The sequence below is a fragment of the Leptonotus elevatus genome, chromosome 2 (assembly GCF_054856555.1).
Source record: "Leptonotus elevatus isolate MCC_2025b chromosome 2, RoL_Lele_1.0, whole genome shotgun sequence".
Taxonomy (NCBI): Eukaryota; Metazoa; Chordata; class Actinopteri; order Syngnathiformes; family Syngnathidae; genus Leptonotus; species Leptonotus elevatus.
Window position 1 is genome coordinate 36,180,758 of NC_141240.1, and position 16,188 is coordinate 36,196,945.

The following is a 16,188-nucleotide window of genomic DNA, read 5'->3' on the forward strand; positions in this document are numbered from 1 at the left end:
TTATTGTTGTTGCAGGACCGAGTGGCGGCTTCGAATATTATTTAATATTTCCCAAAGTTAGAATGACAAGTCAGACAGCTCAGTATCCGATCCGAGTCTCGCCAGGGGTAAAGCAATGCTTCATTTTACCATTCCCTGTAAGAGTTCGTTGGATGGCTTTAATGTATAATAAGGAGCAACTCTTTCAACGGTGCTCACGGTAACGTTTGTTGTGAGTAAAATCATAAGAAGAAGAATTTGACACACTGGCTAAATGCAGTAGAAAATTTATTTCACTTTTAAGTTACATCATTTTGCAAACAGGACAAGCTCCATTATCAGTCTAAACATGATTAATCCAGCATGTAACAAAAAACAACAACATTATTATTTGCAGTTTGCACACATTTGAACTACAATCTCACATTACAGGATGGACAATACATAATTATCATGTTTTAAACAATCTGTACACGATTTCTTCCTTGAGTAAAAAATACAAAATCATAAGCTGGAACAGAGAAATCCAAATCATGATTCACAGCAGAAAACAAAACAGTGGTCAAAAAGCAGACGTGTGTGTGCTCCTATTTTGACTTCCTTCGCTTGGCCTGAGTGGGGCTGGCTCCAGTTTCTGTTACATGTAAATAAGTGCCATGTAGTTGAAATGAAGTGTGGCAGTCAACATTCGCATGGCTTGGTTTATTATCTCGTGCTTGTGTTACCTTTAACAGCAGCGGCAGATGTTGCGGGCCGCGTCGATCTCTTCCTGACGCCGCTTTCTGCCACCGGCTCTTCCTCCACCTCCTTCTCCGCCCGAGAGCTGCGTCTACTCGGCCCCTTGGGTTTCTCCACAGCGGCCCTGGGGGGATAGCAGATAAGACGACGGACAAACAGAAGACAGGAGAAAATAAAACAGCGTTATTAAAGAGGGGGTGAGTTGAACTCTGCACTACTCAGGAAGATAGAATACCACGCAGGACTTTTGCCGTTTTTCCTCATCTACCACAGATACTGTCCGTCTTCATCCCGACAGCTCCACTATGTCAACATGACCACTTGCTTGTGTCTTTGCAGCGCAAAAGGCGTTCAAATACATACCTTGGAACTAAGTTGACGGGCGTCTTTCTTTTCTTTGCCCATCTGTGATAGAAGTGGAAAAATAGCGGTAAACTATCAACTGTGCTGCACAAACATGGCTTCACTTCCAAACCACATTAATACAATCCCCAGAAAAGAGATGAGGCCATGAAGGTCAGCGGAGGCGTATAACTCATTTGGCGATGCGCCGTCTTTAAACTTAACCTGAGACATGCGTTACTGTAGTATGAGTAGATTGTAACATGCTCATCATACATACCATGTGCCGCACTGATTTTCACCATATACCCAACTTGGCAAACCACATGACCTTCCTGAGTTTCAGTAGAGATTGACATTTCTAAGCATTTCTTCTTCAAGGGCACAAGTCTTTGGCCAACTTAGATCATCGGAGATGATTATTAGATCATTATTAATGAATATATTCGTAAATCCCACTTCCTTCTATATTCAGCTAGACATTTAGTCAAAAAGCAACAACAGCACTTATGGTATGAGAAATCTTACCCCTGATCAGGACTTGTTAAGACCTCTTCACCTGAAAAAACAGGAAAAAAAAAACAAACATGTCACCTAATTCCAAAAGAGCTCACATAAAACATCCTTTATCTGCATAAAACAGTGGTTGGTAACCTGGGTTCGATCAAACCGCAGGGGTTCGGAATGATTGATGCAGGTGATCACGCTACATTGCTTAGCCTATTTGCGCCGCAGTATGTCGAATTGTGATTGGTACGTCATGTGATGTATTTATTATTGGAACCCCTACATTTTTTTTCAAGCCAAAAAAAGAAAGTGGCATGACAAATCTGTGCAATACGAGTACACATATATAACGGAATGTATGGTGTTCCACAGGGTTCGATTCTGGGGCCTCTGTTGCCCCTGCGTTCCATCTTAAGAAAACAGCGGTGACTGGTTCTAAATTGCTCTATAATTATAGTTGAGTTGAGTGATGGGAGCCAGCAAGCAATTCTAGTCCAGCACAACTAGCTATCTAGCAAAAATAAAGGAGGATTTCCTTAAGCTGCATGGAGGTGGCGAATACAAGAACAACGCTTTGTGAGTTCAAGGTGAAGAGAGCCAGATTCAATTAAAAGGCTACTCTCTCTTTTCCTTTTATTCACCAGTAAACCCTATACCTACCTATGTCTTGACATAAAATTTTTCATTAGAAGGGTTTGGTGAATGTGTGTAGTAAACTTCAGTGCCTCCGACAAGGTTAAGAATCACTGGCTAAAAAAAAAAAGTAACACACTTACTGGTCTTCTCAACTGCAACAGGCTCTTGTGAAACATCTTGCTGAACGGATTCTAAGGGAAAACAGATAGACAAAGTCAAAATATACTCATACAGGAGACTTAGAAAGAAAAGCAAAAAAAAAAACATGGGCTAGCGTTTGAAGACTCAGAAGTACCAAGCATCCAGTACAACTGACTTAAGACCTGTATTTACCTGGCGTGGTCTGAATAGTTTCAGCAGGAGCCACTGCTTGCGTAACGGTGGGCTCAAAAGACACAGGTCCCGTCTGGGAAAGAGGAACTCTGCTGGCGCTAGCGACAGATGAATTTGTGGGTGGAGTCTCTTGAATCAGTCCAGGCATGGTAACAATTGGAACCACAGATGGTACTGGATTTTGAACCGGACTGACTGTAGAGACCAAGATGGTAGATGAGGCTGCAGTGGTGGTACCAACTACACTGCCGATGGGATTTTGAGACGTTGCAGACAGGGAGAAGTTCGGCAATGGAGCTGTAGGAGGCAATGGAGCCTGGGTAGGAGCAGTAACCTGACCAGGAACTGAAACCGAAGGGTAGACCACTGGTGTTGTAAGGTTGGGAGTGGCAAGAGTGGTGTGGGCCACTGCTGCTTCAGTTGGAATAACAGGACTAGCAGAAGGTTGGAGAACATATGGTGGAGCAGTCACACTGGATACTTGAGCTGGTATCTGGGAATCAGTTGTTCCAGAAAGTGCTATGGTCACCTGCGCCGGCTTACTTTTTAACTGAGAAGTGGGAGCGGCAGACATGAGGCCCTTTCGAAGTGTGTTAGGACTTGAGCAAGGCGGAGACGAAATGTGAGGTTGAAATGAGGAGGACGTCGAAGGGCTTGGATGGGATGGCTGGCTGACTGGTGGACTTGATTTCTGAGCTTCGCCTATATTTTCTATTCTAACAGCCCCATGGTTGATTTGCTGAGAAGTAGAATGAGAACCAATAGGAGTGGCTGAGGACACACTGGTGACAGTCTGAAGCTGTCCAACGGTGCTTCGGGCAAGTTGAGATGTGCTTATGCTTGCCCCTGCGGACTGCGTGGAACTCGGGGCGGTAGAAAGTTGGATGTTTGTAGTAGATACTTGGATAGGTCCCATCATGGTGACTGACTGAGAAACGACTGTGGTATTGGGCGACGCGGATGTACTTGGGACTTGAAAAATCGGGTTGATAAAAACAGGCGTGGTGGTGATGAACTGGGGTGGTCGCGTTACAGGTGTCTGATGACGGATATCCTGTGGCCGAATATTCTTGTTCGGAAGAGTCACCATTGTGGAAACCATAGATGCAGGAACTTGAGATGTCGGTGCAGAGGTCATTGGGTTAGGTGTGACAAATACGGTGATCTGGTTGGGAGAAATCGAACTGGATGAAGCAGGAATCTGTATGACAGAGTGAACACTTGTAATAGGTTTGGGGCCCATGCCGGGTTTGAGCATCACACTGGCCTGGCTTGGACTGCAGCTGGTGTTAGAACTGCTGCTAACGGCTAACGAATGGCTGCCTTGAGTGGAAGTAACTGGTTTTGGGCTTACACTCTGGACAATATTAGTGTTAGTGAAGGTAGGACAAAGGCTAGTAGTTGTACTTAGACTGGAACTGATACCAGGAGATGGTAAAGGGTTTTGGTTATTGCTGGGAGTGGTATTGAAGGTCACGTTAGGATGCATGCTGTGACTGCTAATAGGAGTTGACACAGGAGTCTTGGGTTTAGCTTCTGATTCAATAAGCGTGGCAGAAGTAGAAACAGGGGCTGGCATGTCTGTACTCTGAGTATTAAAGTGAAGTTGCCTCTCAGGATCCATGGCTGACTTGGGGCTGTCTTTTGCCATAACGTCCCGAACCACATTGCCATGCACAGTCCGAAGATGCTTGTTCGGGACGTCCAGAAGCTGGTTGAGTGAAGTGGGAGCAGCCCTGACAGCCGCTGATCCTCCCGACTCCTGCAGTGGTGCTTTGTGTGTAGGGTGCCTCTCGATTGTCCCAGCTTGCAACTCCAAGTCAGATTTCGGGTGCTGAGGAGCGGGAAGACGAGGACTTGTCATTCTGGGAGCCGATAACTCCCTCAAAGGCTGAGGATGTGGTTGAAGTTGAGATATCTGACGTTGCTCGGATGCCATCATTATCTGACTTTCTCGAATGCCCTCTGGAGGGTTACCTTGCAAACCGTGGAAGGAACTCTGGGTCTGTTGTGTCTCCATGCTGCCACTTATCTGTGACGCCAAAGATACTGGATTTGGTGTTAGCATCATAGTTTGCCCTTGAGCATTAACCAGCTGTTGAGGTTGGGGAGGGCACGTGATGGCCACTTTTGCCCCTTTTTGTCTTCCAGGACTTGGTGTGGTTGACTTGCGACTAGAAGCTGGGCTTGACCTACGACTATTGCTAGGACTTGCCCTTTTACTCTGTCCTCCAGACTGCTTGTCCGGTTTAGTGCCTCCTCCACCAGTACCTGTAGAGAAAGGTTGTTGACTGCTGCTTGCGTTATTTCCACCACTTCCATTGTTGCTGTTGTTGCCTGGTAAAGTTAAGCTGGGAGGCGCCTGTCCAATGGCTTTCAACGTTGTTGGGTTAAGGCCCTGTTGGTCAAATCCTCTGTTCAAGTTTGTCTGCCTGGGTGGCAGAGGAATGTTAATTTTAGGGGGAAATAACCCTGCAATTGACGCATTGAGCCTTTCTGGCGAAAGGTTGATTTCCGAGGGCTCTGTGCTCGGTGGACGATTAGTTGGGGTGAGGGGGTGATGGTATGGCCTGGGGCTGGCCCTGTTGGGAGTTTTTGGTCGTGAACTCTGTGAAGTTGTAGGAACGTTAGGGAAATGAATGCCGGACATGGGTCCCCCTTGTTGAGGTTGAGTGGGTAACTGTTGTTGGGGACTGGCTCCAGTGTGCTGGGCCACTGATGACGGAACAGGGCCTTGCTTCATCACGTGCGGCGTAGAACCCTGGTTGGCCATCATCTGTTGGGCGCCATTTCCAGACTGCATGCCTATTTCTGCACCACTTGGTCTGTCCTGCTTCGGGTGGATCCCAGAAGTTGTCTCATCAGATCCAGTGCCTTGGGGACCCTGCCCTGAATCAGGAAGGGACATTCGCCGCGAAGCACCTGCAAGCTAAAATGCAAAAACACAGTAGAGTTGACGCAATAAAATACTCACACTCACAATATAATTAGCTCTTAAGTCAATGCTATATGTCAGTGGTTCTTAACCTTGTTGGAGGTACTGAACCCCACCAGTTTCCCATGTGCATTCACCGAATCCTTCTTTACTGAAAACTTTGAAAATGTTTTAGTTTTTTTTCCAATTTCAAGACGTTATAGGGTTTACTGATGAACAAAATGAACATGGAGAGTAGCCTTCTCATCAAATCTGGCGGAAAGAAGTGTTACTTTAGTTTTGCTTGATAGCTAGTTGTGCTGGACTAGAATTGCTCAACTTGGCATTGCAAATCATGCAGTTAGGACACTGACTTCCATCACTCAACTCAACTGTATATTTATAGAGCACTTTAAAACAATCACCGGTTTTCGTAAGATGGAACCCAGGGGCAGCAGATACAATGAAAACAGCACAGGCCCCATAATTGAACCGTGTGGAACAACACCATACGTTACGTTATATAGGCAAAGTCATATTGCACATATTTGTCCCACCACTTTTTTGGGGGCTCAAATTAGTATGAAGGGATTTCCAATAATAAAGAAATCACATGACATACCATCACAACAGTCACGAGTCAACTAATGAGTGCAACAAATTCCTGCAGCACAGATAGAACCTGCAGCCTATGATGCCCAAGTGGGGCGTAACATCACGAATCATTTGAGTCAGGTGTGTGCCTTGGTCTCCATCGAACCCCTAGGGTTCGATCCAACCCAGGTTAAGAACCACTGCTATATGTAGAAAATTTGACATTACAAAACGTAGCTTTCTTTAATAGTTACGTTTTTTCTTGAATAACAAGTCCCATGAGTTCTCACCTGGGGATTTATGATAAGGGGCATCCCTCTTGCTTTGTCAGGCGATGGCGCTAATCCTGCATGACCTTGAAGGCTGATCATGACAGGCATGTTCCCTTGCTGGGAAACCGGGACTCTCTGCGCCTCAGGTTGATTGCCAATGACACGAGGAGGAAGTTGACCACCTGGAGCGGTGGACATGCGATTTTTCTGCTCTTGCTGCATCTTAAGCATCATCAGCATCTGTTGCTGTAGTTCGGGGATTGAATCAAGCAGGATTAGATCATCGGATATTTATCGCATATTGCAAAGTGCCAAAGTACCTTAAAAAAATTACCTGCTGTTGTAGATGTTGTTGCTGACTCTGCTGCTGTTGCAGCTGGTGGTGTACCTGGGGTTGGCCTTGACCTGTGGTCTGTGGTCCTGCCATGCCCTGCTGCCCTTGAGCATTCTGGAGACCTTGCATCTGCAACTGTTGCATCTGCTGCTGCATCTGCTGCTGTTGTAGCTGTTGCTGCATTTGCTGCTGTTGTTGAATCTGCTGCTGTTGAATTTGTTGCTGCTGCTGCTGCTGTTGTTGTTGTTGTTGTTGTTGAATTTGCTGCTGCTGTTGAATTTGTTGTTGTTGAATTTGCTGTTGTTGGATTTGCTGCTGTTGTTGGATTTGCTGCTGTTGTTGTTGAATGTGTTGTTGCTGCTGCTGCTGCTGTTGCATGAACTGCATCGGTACCTGCTGCAATATCCTTTGATCACCTGGCTGACCAGGGAACACTTGGGACAAACATATGAAATGGAAACATGTCAACATGTATAAAAAGAACGTTGCTACTAGACATAGTAAGAAACTTTACATCACTGGCTACGTGAAAAGCATTAACCCACCCTACTACTGACCTTATTTAAGAACTGTAACTGAGCCTAACTAGCATTTGCTCCACACACAGACTCACATAGTTTTAGCTTTTTTGTCACCTGAAACCTTGACAAAGTTTTACAAACATTTATTGCAAAAAAAAATAAAAAAGTGTGTCATATCTTAGTCAGTACAGTCAATCCTAGTATATAATTCATCCAGTGAATTGATTAATACTCAAATGAATGAAACTATTCTTAAATACCTGAAGGCCTATTGGGAAAGTCAGCAAGCTTTGGGCCAGTGTTATCCATGCCCAAACTCTGTTCGCCACCAAAATTTTGCAGTTCAGAATCCTCCATAGAACCAGTCGCATCCGGACCTCTAAAAATATAATAAACATAAATCAACTTGAATAATAATATTAATGTACAATTGTCTTTGGAAACTGGCTTTTTGTTGCCAATAAAACTGGTTACCCAGGTCCCTCAACTTGCTGGGGCCCTTCTCCATCTTTTGGCTTCTTCTTTCGTGCAGGTTTCTTCTTTTTGGGTTTGACCTGATTGCTCCCACCTGCTTGCTTTCCTCCTGGTCCAAACTGGCTGGCTGAGATATCACTCTGCAGCAGATTTACCAGCAGTGGGCTTGTCAATGTTACATCTTTACTGACAGGAAAACCACCTGCCTGTGCACAAGGTCCCCCCATTGGAACCTGAGCCGGGAATTGGGAGTTAAAGTTCATGCCATGACCTGCAAAGTGTCCATTTCCCATTTGCATGTGCTGAGGGCCCCCCATCATGCCTTGTGCCTGCTGTACCTGCATATCAGGGACCATCTGTTGGACCCCCAAATCGCCTGTCCCACTATTGGGATCTCCCATTTGATGTGGGTGTGGTTGAGCTGTCTGTTGTTGTTGTTGCTGCTGCTGCAACAATACTTGCTGCTGCTGTTTCTGTTGCTGCTGCTGTAACTGCTGCTGTTGCAACTGTTGTTGGATAAGAGGGTGACCAGCAGGGAGCCTCAACTGTTGCCCATGCATACCCATGATTTGATTTGGGTTGGCAGTGAGTGGAAGCTGTTGAGGCTGCTGCTGATTCATCTGCTGATGGTGTTGTTGCTGCTGCTGCTGAAGCTGTTGTTGTTGCTGCTGCTGCAGTTGATGCTGTTGTTGTAACTGTTGTTGTTGGAGATGAGCCATTTGCTGCTGCTGTTGCGGCGTCATCTGCTGTGGGCCAACCTGGCCCTGGAACTGAGCCATGTTCCCTTGAACGTTTGGTGAGGGCCCACGCATCATCTGGCCAGGCATGACCCCGGAGGGCATTTTCCCTCCAAATGCCTGTTTGTTGCCTTGCATCTGGCTTACAACCATTTGTTCCATCATTGAATTTTGCTGCTGTTGTTGCAGGAGCATTGCCTGATGCCCTTGGCCTCCAACCATCTGACCCTGCCCATGAATCACCCCCTGGCCTTGCTGAGGCATCATTTGCTTGGGTGGGGTCATCCCTCCTCTCTGCCCTTGACTGAGGGGCCTTGAGAGGACAGTCTGACCTCCACCCTGGCCTTGAACCATCTGGCTGGGGGAGGAGGACACGGGTTGGGCCTGATGCTGGAGGCCCAACATCGGGGTCTGAATGCCTGGCGGCTGCTGCTGCTGTTGGGTCATGCTAGGCCCAGTAGCTGTGCCAGGGGACTGACCTGGAATGCCACTTTGTACACCCATAACATTGGGTTGGGCATGGATTGAATTTGGTGTGGAGGATGATTGCTGGATTCCTGATGCAAACAAAGAAAGAGAACATTGGTAATTTACATAAAGATGAACACCAACTAGCATGCTGCCTCCTGACTGTTAAATAATGCTTGTTTGAACATGTGAACATTCAAGTGGCCACAAAGTGGGACACAATTAAATTTGTGAAGATGCTAGGGATTCTAGTAATGCACATATTGCTGGCTATGTGGCTATGTCAACATTTGGTCAATCTATACTTTCCAGAAACCAATACTATTGGTTAGTACGGACTCCGTACTGTGTACTACGGAGGCCCTAAAGTGACACAGGGAAAAAACAATGTAAATATATTTCGCAAGAAACTTCCTCATTCTACGTTTCTCACCCTAATGAGAATGTTTTCTAATTTGAAGGAGAAAGTAGTCCATTGCATGTTAGCATGGGAGACCCTCTAAAAACATCTTGGTTTGCATTTCTGAGTGAAAGTGACAATGAAATGTGCAGGACCTAGTTAGGTTCTATTTTCACCTGGGACTTTATTATAAGGACAATGCTACTTTAGTTGCACATCAACATAATGTTGTGTCTGAGGGACATTTAAAACGACTGACGTCTTGTAGTCTGCTAAATAAGCTACCGCTCTCATCCTTACGAGAAAGTTTCTCATTCAAACGAAAAAACGTTTTTGTTAGAACAAGAAAGGCACTTTACCTGTGTGAGTCATTGTTTGGCTGCTCTGCAGCTGCTGACTTGATCCCCCACCGGGGGCTCCTGACGTGCTTGTGCCCACCTGACCTTGGGCAAAGTTTGGAGTTGGAAAGCCCATTGGCCGCTTTGGCATACCTGTGGTCAAGATTCATTGACTTATCTCATATATGTACTTCTTATGGTAAACAGTATTATATCCGTTTCTTTATATTTACATTAAATTACACTCACAGAAGAAAAGTTACCGACCTGGATGGACTTGTGTTCCAGGTTTTCCATGTTGGGGCATTCCTATGAATCCTTGCTGCATGTTACCTTGTTGGTTGAGGGCTGCTCTTCCAGGTGAGCCGACACCCTGTGGAAAACCCTGTGGAGTTGTAGGTCTCTGAGCCATCATTGGGGGAGTTCCAGGTGAACCCTGTTGAAAAGGAGATGACGAGGACCCCGGGGATTTGGCAGTGAGATTCCCCTGCGGCCCAGTTGGAGCTGGAATGGGTGGAGGAGGTCTAGGTGGTCCAACTACACCACCAGGGCCAACTTGTGGACCCTTAGGCTGAGGTGCAGCAAACTGACCCATTGCCATCTGCTGCTGCAATTGTCCTTGTCCCATGGTATTGAATACCTGACCTGCCTGCTGGCTACCAAATGGATACGGTGGTGGTGGGTGACTAGGCGTCTGAACTGTAGAAAGCGAAGGAGGGCGTGGAACCATCTGAGCTTGAGGTGGAGGCTTCCTCCAGGCAGGACCTCCTTGGGCGGCCGGAGCCTGGAGGACTCCGGAGGGGTTCCAGCCAGGAGGCATAGCCATTTGGCCCTGTGGGTTGAATGGAGGTCTGGGCCCAAGCTGAGAGAGTTGTGCTTGCTGTTGGGCTTGTTGCTGTTGATGATGTTGTTGTTGAAGCTGCTGTAAAGCAGCAGGGTTGATTGGTCTACCAGCCTGCAACGCCTGCATGTGATGGGCAGCCTGGGGAGGAATGGGGCCATGTGGACCAGCCTGATGATGCTGAAGTTGCTGGTGCTGAACTGACATGCCTGGCATCATTGGGTCCATGACATCTGTGACAGAATGTACAATTTTGTAGTACTATCCAAAAAATGTGCACTATAAAATATCTCTGTTAAAGACAGTTAAAAACCTGTCTGTGAAGATGGTCTTGCAACACGTGGATGCATCTGTCCACTGTTACCTGGTACTAGAGCTTGGCCTGTCATAGCTGAGCCTGGAGGGACCATCGAAGGATTTGCCATCCTCACTCCTACTTGTGGAAAAGTAGCATATTAAACATCAAGTCTATACACCCCTGTATGCATAATGAATTTCAACTTATTTGCTACCAAAAACATATAAATATGTTCTATTTTAAATATTACCATTCTCCCAAAGATGTATTTATAAGTTTATGTTAAAAAAAAAAAAGAAGATGCTAGAGCATACAGAAGGCTTTGATGCAGCCTCTGAACTAAAGATAATGCTTAAAGCAATGGTATTTATTACAAAAACGGCCAGCAGGTGGCAGCAAAGTATAAGAGATCAACCAGGGCCATGTTGCAAAAAGCTCTTTCCCCCACTGTTTAAACAGATTAGTGAATAATGATGAAACTTAGCTATATGCTAATGCTAATTGCTGCAAAACGGAAACAGAAGGGGGTTGCTTCAGTGAAAATGGATGGGAGTGAATGAGTTAAAAAAAAAAAAATTGAATTACAAAAAGTCTTGAGATGGAAAATTCCATAACTCAGTTCTACAGGACCAGCTAAAACAGACAATTCCCAAAGTGTTACATTGTAGCAACAAAACAGTAGCAATACCTGGACCAGGCTGACTTGGAAACCCCACATCCATTCTCATCTGGCCAGCTGCTCCAATTGGTCCATTAACTCGAACTTCTTGTCCTCGATTTGGTCCCCCTGCAACATTGATGGCCCCCTCTCCTAAACAGAAGAGGAAACACTTATTTATCAACACATTGTTTTTATTTTTTAGACTGTTTGAAGCAATAAACGTATGAACGATAGTCATGAAATAAGCTCTATGTATCCAACCTTCGATTTGCACTGAAAGAATTCCCAGGTCTCGGAGCTGCTGCTGGTTGTTCTGAGCCAGTAGCCTCAGTCGTTCAGCAGCATCCCGTGGAATGTTGAATGTAACGCGCACACTGTTCCACGGCTCGATATGCTGTGGCTGAAGTGTCTTTGATTCTAGAAGAGGGCAGAATACAACTTGCAGTTGCGGTGTATCTGAAATTGAGTTGTGATTTCCATTTAAACAAAGAAAATAATAAGAATAAGATTAATGAAAAATATTAATATCATGAAGCCAAATCTCAGTTTGGAGATGTATGATTCATTCTAAGCCAGGGAATGTGAATAGAATTGCATATAAAACACAATTTACTTGATCAAGTATTGATTAAACTCACATGCAGTCACATGATACTAAGATGGTGCATTGCGAAAGTGTTAGTCCCCTTGAACTTGTTGGCCTTTTGTCACATTTCAGGCTTCAAACAAACATGAACGTAGTTTGTTAGTTTTTTTCTGTGAAGGGGCTAATGCCAGAGGGGGCGTGTGTTACCCCAGGGAACATGCTGTGTTGTAGTATTAGTATTACATTAAAAAACGTAATTGCACATCCACTACAGTAGGTGGCAGTGGCACTCACATAGTCAGAGTGTGCGCAGAGAGTATTAGGTCTATCTTATAACGAGTTTATAGATAGATGATACTATCTATAGTCATGGCGGAGATTTAGGGAAGGGGAGCAAAATGTTTTGAGTAGTGGCTTTATTTCTTGCTACTCTTCTCTAAAGGCCAGATTTGTGCAGCGTGCCTCTAATAGTTATCCTATGGAAAGATCCCCCACCTTAGCTGTGGATCTCACCAGTTCATCTAGAGTGATCATGGACTTCTTGGCTGGACTTCTGACCAGTGCTTTTCGTAATGGTCTGAAGTTTCGAGGGACAGTGGTTTGATCCGCGCTCCATTTCAATAAGATTGATCGAACAGTGCTCCGTGAGATGTAAATCCTGTGAAATATTTTAAAATCCTAATCCTGCTTTAAAACTTCTCCACAACTTCATCCCGGACTTGCCTGGTGTGTTCCGTGGTCTTCATGATGCTGTTTGCTCCCCAATATTCTTTTAACAGACCTCTGAGACCGTCACAGAGCAGGTGCATTTATACTGAGACTAGATTACACACAAGACTATCATCATCAGTTATTTAGGTCAACATTGGATCATTCAGAAATCATGATCTGGAGTCAGATGGCTGCACTGAGAGAAAAGGGGGTGAATAATTTCAAACATCCTATTTTTGAGGGAGGAGAAAGGGACGGAGCTGTCAACTGATCACCACCTGGTGGTGTGTTGGCTCCGATGGTGGGGGAAGATGCCTGTCAGACCTGGCAGACCCAAACGTATTGTGAGGGTTTGTTGGGAACGTCTGGCGGAATCCCGTCAGAAAGAGTTTCAATGCCCACCTCCGGCAAAACTTCTCCCTTGTCCCGGGGGAGGCGGATGACATTGAGTCAGAGTGGGCCATGTTCCGCGGCTCCATTGTTGAGGTGGCCGATCGGAGCTGTGGCCGTAAGGTGGTCGGTGCATGTCGTGGCGGCAATCCCCGAACCCGCTAATGGACACCAGCGGTAAGGGATGCCGTCAAGCTGAAGGAGGAGTCCTATCGGGCCTTTTTGGCCTGTGGGACTCCGGGGGCTGCTGACAGGTACCGGCTGGCCAAGCGGATCGCGGCTTCGGCAAAAACTCGGACATGGGAGGAGGAGTTCGGTGAGGCCATGGAAAACAACTTCCGGACGGCTTCGAGGAAATTCTGGTCCATCATCCGGCGTCTCAGGAGAGGAAAGCAGTGTACCATTAACACTGTGTATAGTAGAGATGGGGTGCTGCTGACCTCGACTCGGGACGTCGTGAGTCGTGGGGAGAATACTTCGAAGTCTTCCTCAATTCCACAGACACATCTTCCTTTGAGGAAGCAGAGTCTGGGGACTCTGAAGTGGGCTCTCCTATCTCTGGGGTTGAAGTCACTGAGGTGGTTGGAAACCTCCTCGGTAGCAGGGCGCCGGGGGTAGATGAGATCCGCCCGGAGTTCCTAAAGGCTCTGGATGTTGTGGGGCTGTCGTGGTTGACATGCCTCTACAACATCGCGTGGACATCGTGGGCAGTGCCTCTGGATTGGCAGACTGGAGTGGCGGTCCCCCTTTTTAAGAAAAGGGACCGTAGGGTGTGTTCAAACTATAGAGGGATCACACTCCTCAGCCTCCCTGGTAAGGTCTATTGAGGGATGCTGGAGAGGAGGGTCCGTCGGGAAGTCGAAATCTCGGATTTAGGAGGAACACTGTGGTTTTCATTCCGGCTGTGGAAGTGGTTGAAGTGGCTGGGGAGAGGGAAGTCTGGGCTTCCCTGCTAAAGCTGCTGCTTGTGTGAAAAAAAAAAGAAAAAAAAAAAGAGTTCAAAATATTGTATAAAGTTCGTTCCACTTCACGATTGTGTCCCACTTGGTTTTGAATCATCAAAAAATAATAATATTTTATATCTTTATGTTCTAAGCCTGAAATGTGGCAAAAGGTCAAACATTTTAAGGGGGGTTAATACATTCACAAGGCGCTGTACATTTTAACGCTATGGTGAAAAGATTTTATTATTACTTGATTAAACATATTGTGAATTTATGGGGAAGCCCATTTATACAAATTCCTTTGATTATGAGCCATTATGAGTATGAGCAATTATTATCGGGATCGGCATCGGCCAAAAAACAAAACCATGTTGGTCGGTCCCTGATAATGGCAAGTGCATTGCTTGATCAGAATGTTGCGTTAAAAAAAAAAAATACTAACCCATATCAAGCATGTTGGGTATACCACTGAGAACATTATCAAGTTTAAATGCAAAGTCTTCGTCGTCCATACTCCCTTGAAAAGCAACAAAAACGGTAAAATGTGCTCCCGCCCCACTGCTGCCTTCCATGGCATCTTGGTGGTTGTCCTCTTCAGTCTCAGGGCTTCTGTGGCAACTCTCAACCTCATCGCCGACACCAGAGTCCAAATCTGAGTCACTGTCACTCTCCAGGTACTCGCTCCGTTGGGACAGCTGAGGTGGAGCGCCTCGATGAGCCATTCTCCTCTTTGTCTGGGAGTGGCGTTGGAACCGTTTTATGCTAAAATTCCACATGAGAAAAACAAGCGATTATGATTTGATCCTGAGGACCACTGGTATTGTCAAACGCTCAGTATATGAGTCAGAAACTGGTAGTCTTGAGATTTCATTGTAGCCTGCACAGGTTCAAGACGCCCTGCGACGGAGATCACAAAAAACGATCACCTGCAGCTCATAATTTGCAGGCTGCAGCCAACTAGAAACCAGGACATGTGCAGCGTGGCGTCCTCTCCTCAGTTTCATTAACACTGCACGTTACAGATCAAATCAGTGACTGAAAATATTTTTGTGCGTTTTGCACCATCAATTTTAAACAATGTTCTGTTTTTGTATAATAAAGGAATGGAAAATTGGATATGTATATTTTCTTTACCCGATTCATCGATTAATCAAAAAATTATTGACAGCTCAATCGATTATTCAAATGATTGTTAGCAATCAGCTCAGAAATGAAAATGCAGTTAATCCATGTGATCCGAATCGGTATCACCCAGTCTTACTCGTGAATGATCGGTACCAGACTTAGCAGCATAAAACCCTGAGCAAGTAAACCCTGATCGGAACAAGACTAGCAAGTCTATGTTGGAGCTCAAAAACAAAGCAATGCCTGATTTTTAGGGGTTAACTTCTTTACATTCTTACTTTGTATTTCTTATGTCGGATTCAAGTTATTTGAACATTTTTGTCCGCATACACACCAAAGGCTTCAGTATAAAATACTCGAGTACTTAAACCAGTATTACAAAAATAAAAAGCTAACTCATTTGCGACATTCAGTAAAAAAAAAAAAAAAAGAAAGAAAGAAAAAAAAGTGTTGTTGCACTATATGTAGTGTAACGTTGAGGTTATAAATTGACTAATAAAATACTTAGTTTATTGCTAGATATAAGCAATAACAAAAACAAAAAAATAGCACGGATGACATGATCGGCCCTGCAGTAGCGGGCCTCGGCACAAATCTTCGGTACACGTAAAAAACAGTATCAATAAGAAAATTGATTCATCTACGTTGCATTGCTTCACGATAAAGAACACCGGTTGATGAAGATGATGTTATGTAAGATTATGAGACAGATCAAACGTATAACTAGACGGATCCAAGCAAGCTTCACTTAGCAAAGGCTAGCGACGAGCAGGTAATTCACCGCGGATGCTTCAAAAAGGCACACAACAGCCTCTCAATTCTGTTTTTGGGTTAGCACATCAGCTATGTGTTATTCATGGCAGGTTAGTCAAAGATGAGGAAAACGTCTTACCACACATAGTTTTGTGGAAATAAATTCGACCTGTCGACATCTGCTAGCTAAATTAGCTAACAAAACAGTGATAACTAAAAAGACGGCATTAAGCACGCTTAGCGTTTCCGTTGTGGCCTTTCAAAATAAATCAAGAATGAAGCAAAAACGGCG

At 45.2% G+C, this 16,188-nt stretch overlaps 1 protein-coding gene across 6 annotated transcripts; it reads right to left on the reverse strand.

Annotated features, from left to right (window-relative positions):
- Window positions 1-250: 250 nt before the first annotated feature.
- ncoa6 (nuclear receptor coactivator 6) lies at window positions 251-16,139 on the reverse strand. Of its 6 annotated transcripts, XM_086068211.1 has the most exons (18): window positions 16,036-16,139; window positions 14,461-14,780; window positions 11,649-11,804; window positions 11,415-11,537; window positions 10,742-10,864; window positions 9,855-10,661; window positions 9,609-9,740; window positions 7,983-8,938; window positions 7,645-7,877; window positions 7,431-7,549; window positions 6,650-7,083; window positions 6,334-6,561; window positions 2,536-5,464; window positions 2,343-2,393; window positions 1,588-1,618; window positions 1,081-1,122; window positions 705-841; window positions 251-613 (listed from the first exon to the last, which is right to left on the reverse strand). In XM_086068211.1, the coding sequence occupies exons 2-18, from the start codon at window positions 14,738-14,740 to the stop codon at window positions 567-569; spliced, it is 6,828 nt and encodes a 2,275-aa protein (XP_085924337.1). In that variant the 5' UTR covers window positions 14,741-14,780; window positions 16,036-16,139; the 3' UTR covers window positions 251-566. The 6 variants fall into 6 exon arrangements, 5 of the variants coding, with proteins under 5 accessions (XP_085924337.1, XP_085924335.1, XP_085924333.1 ...); XM_086068209.1 differs by having other exon boundaries at window positions 7,645-8,938; window positions 10,793-10,861; XM_086068207.1 differs by having other exon boundaries at window positions 7,645-8,938; window positions 10,742-10,861.
- Between the last annotated feature and the right edge of the window lie 49 nt (window positions 16,140-16,188).

Bases quoted from the DNA above. Each gene is read 5' to 3' on its own strand.
- ncoa6 (XM_086068206.1), bottom strand. From the start codon at position 14,740: ATGGCTCATCGAGGCGCTCCACCTCAGCTGTCCCAACGGAGCGAGTAC. The intron at 7,084-7,430 runs GTATTTAAGAAT...GTTTGTCCCAAG, and splicing joins CTTTCCCAATAGGCCTTCAG to TGTTCCCTGGTCAGCCAGGT. The intron at 1,123-1,587 runs GTAAGATTTCTC...CTTCTATCACAG, and splicing joins TTAACAAGTCCTGATCAGGG to ATGGGCAAAGAAAAGAAAGA.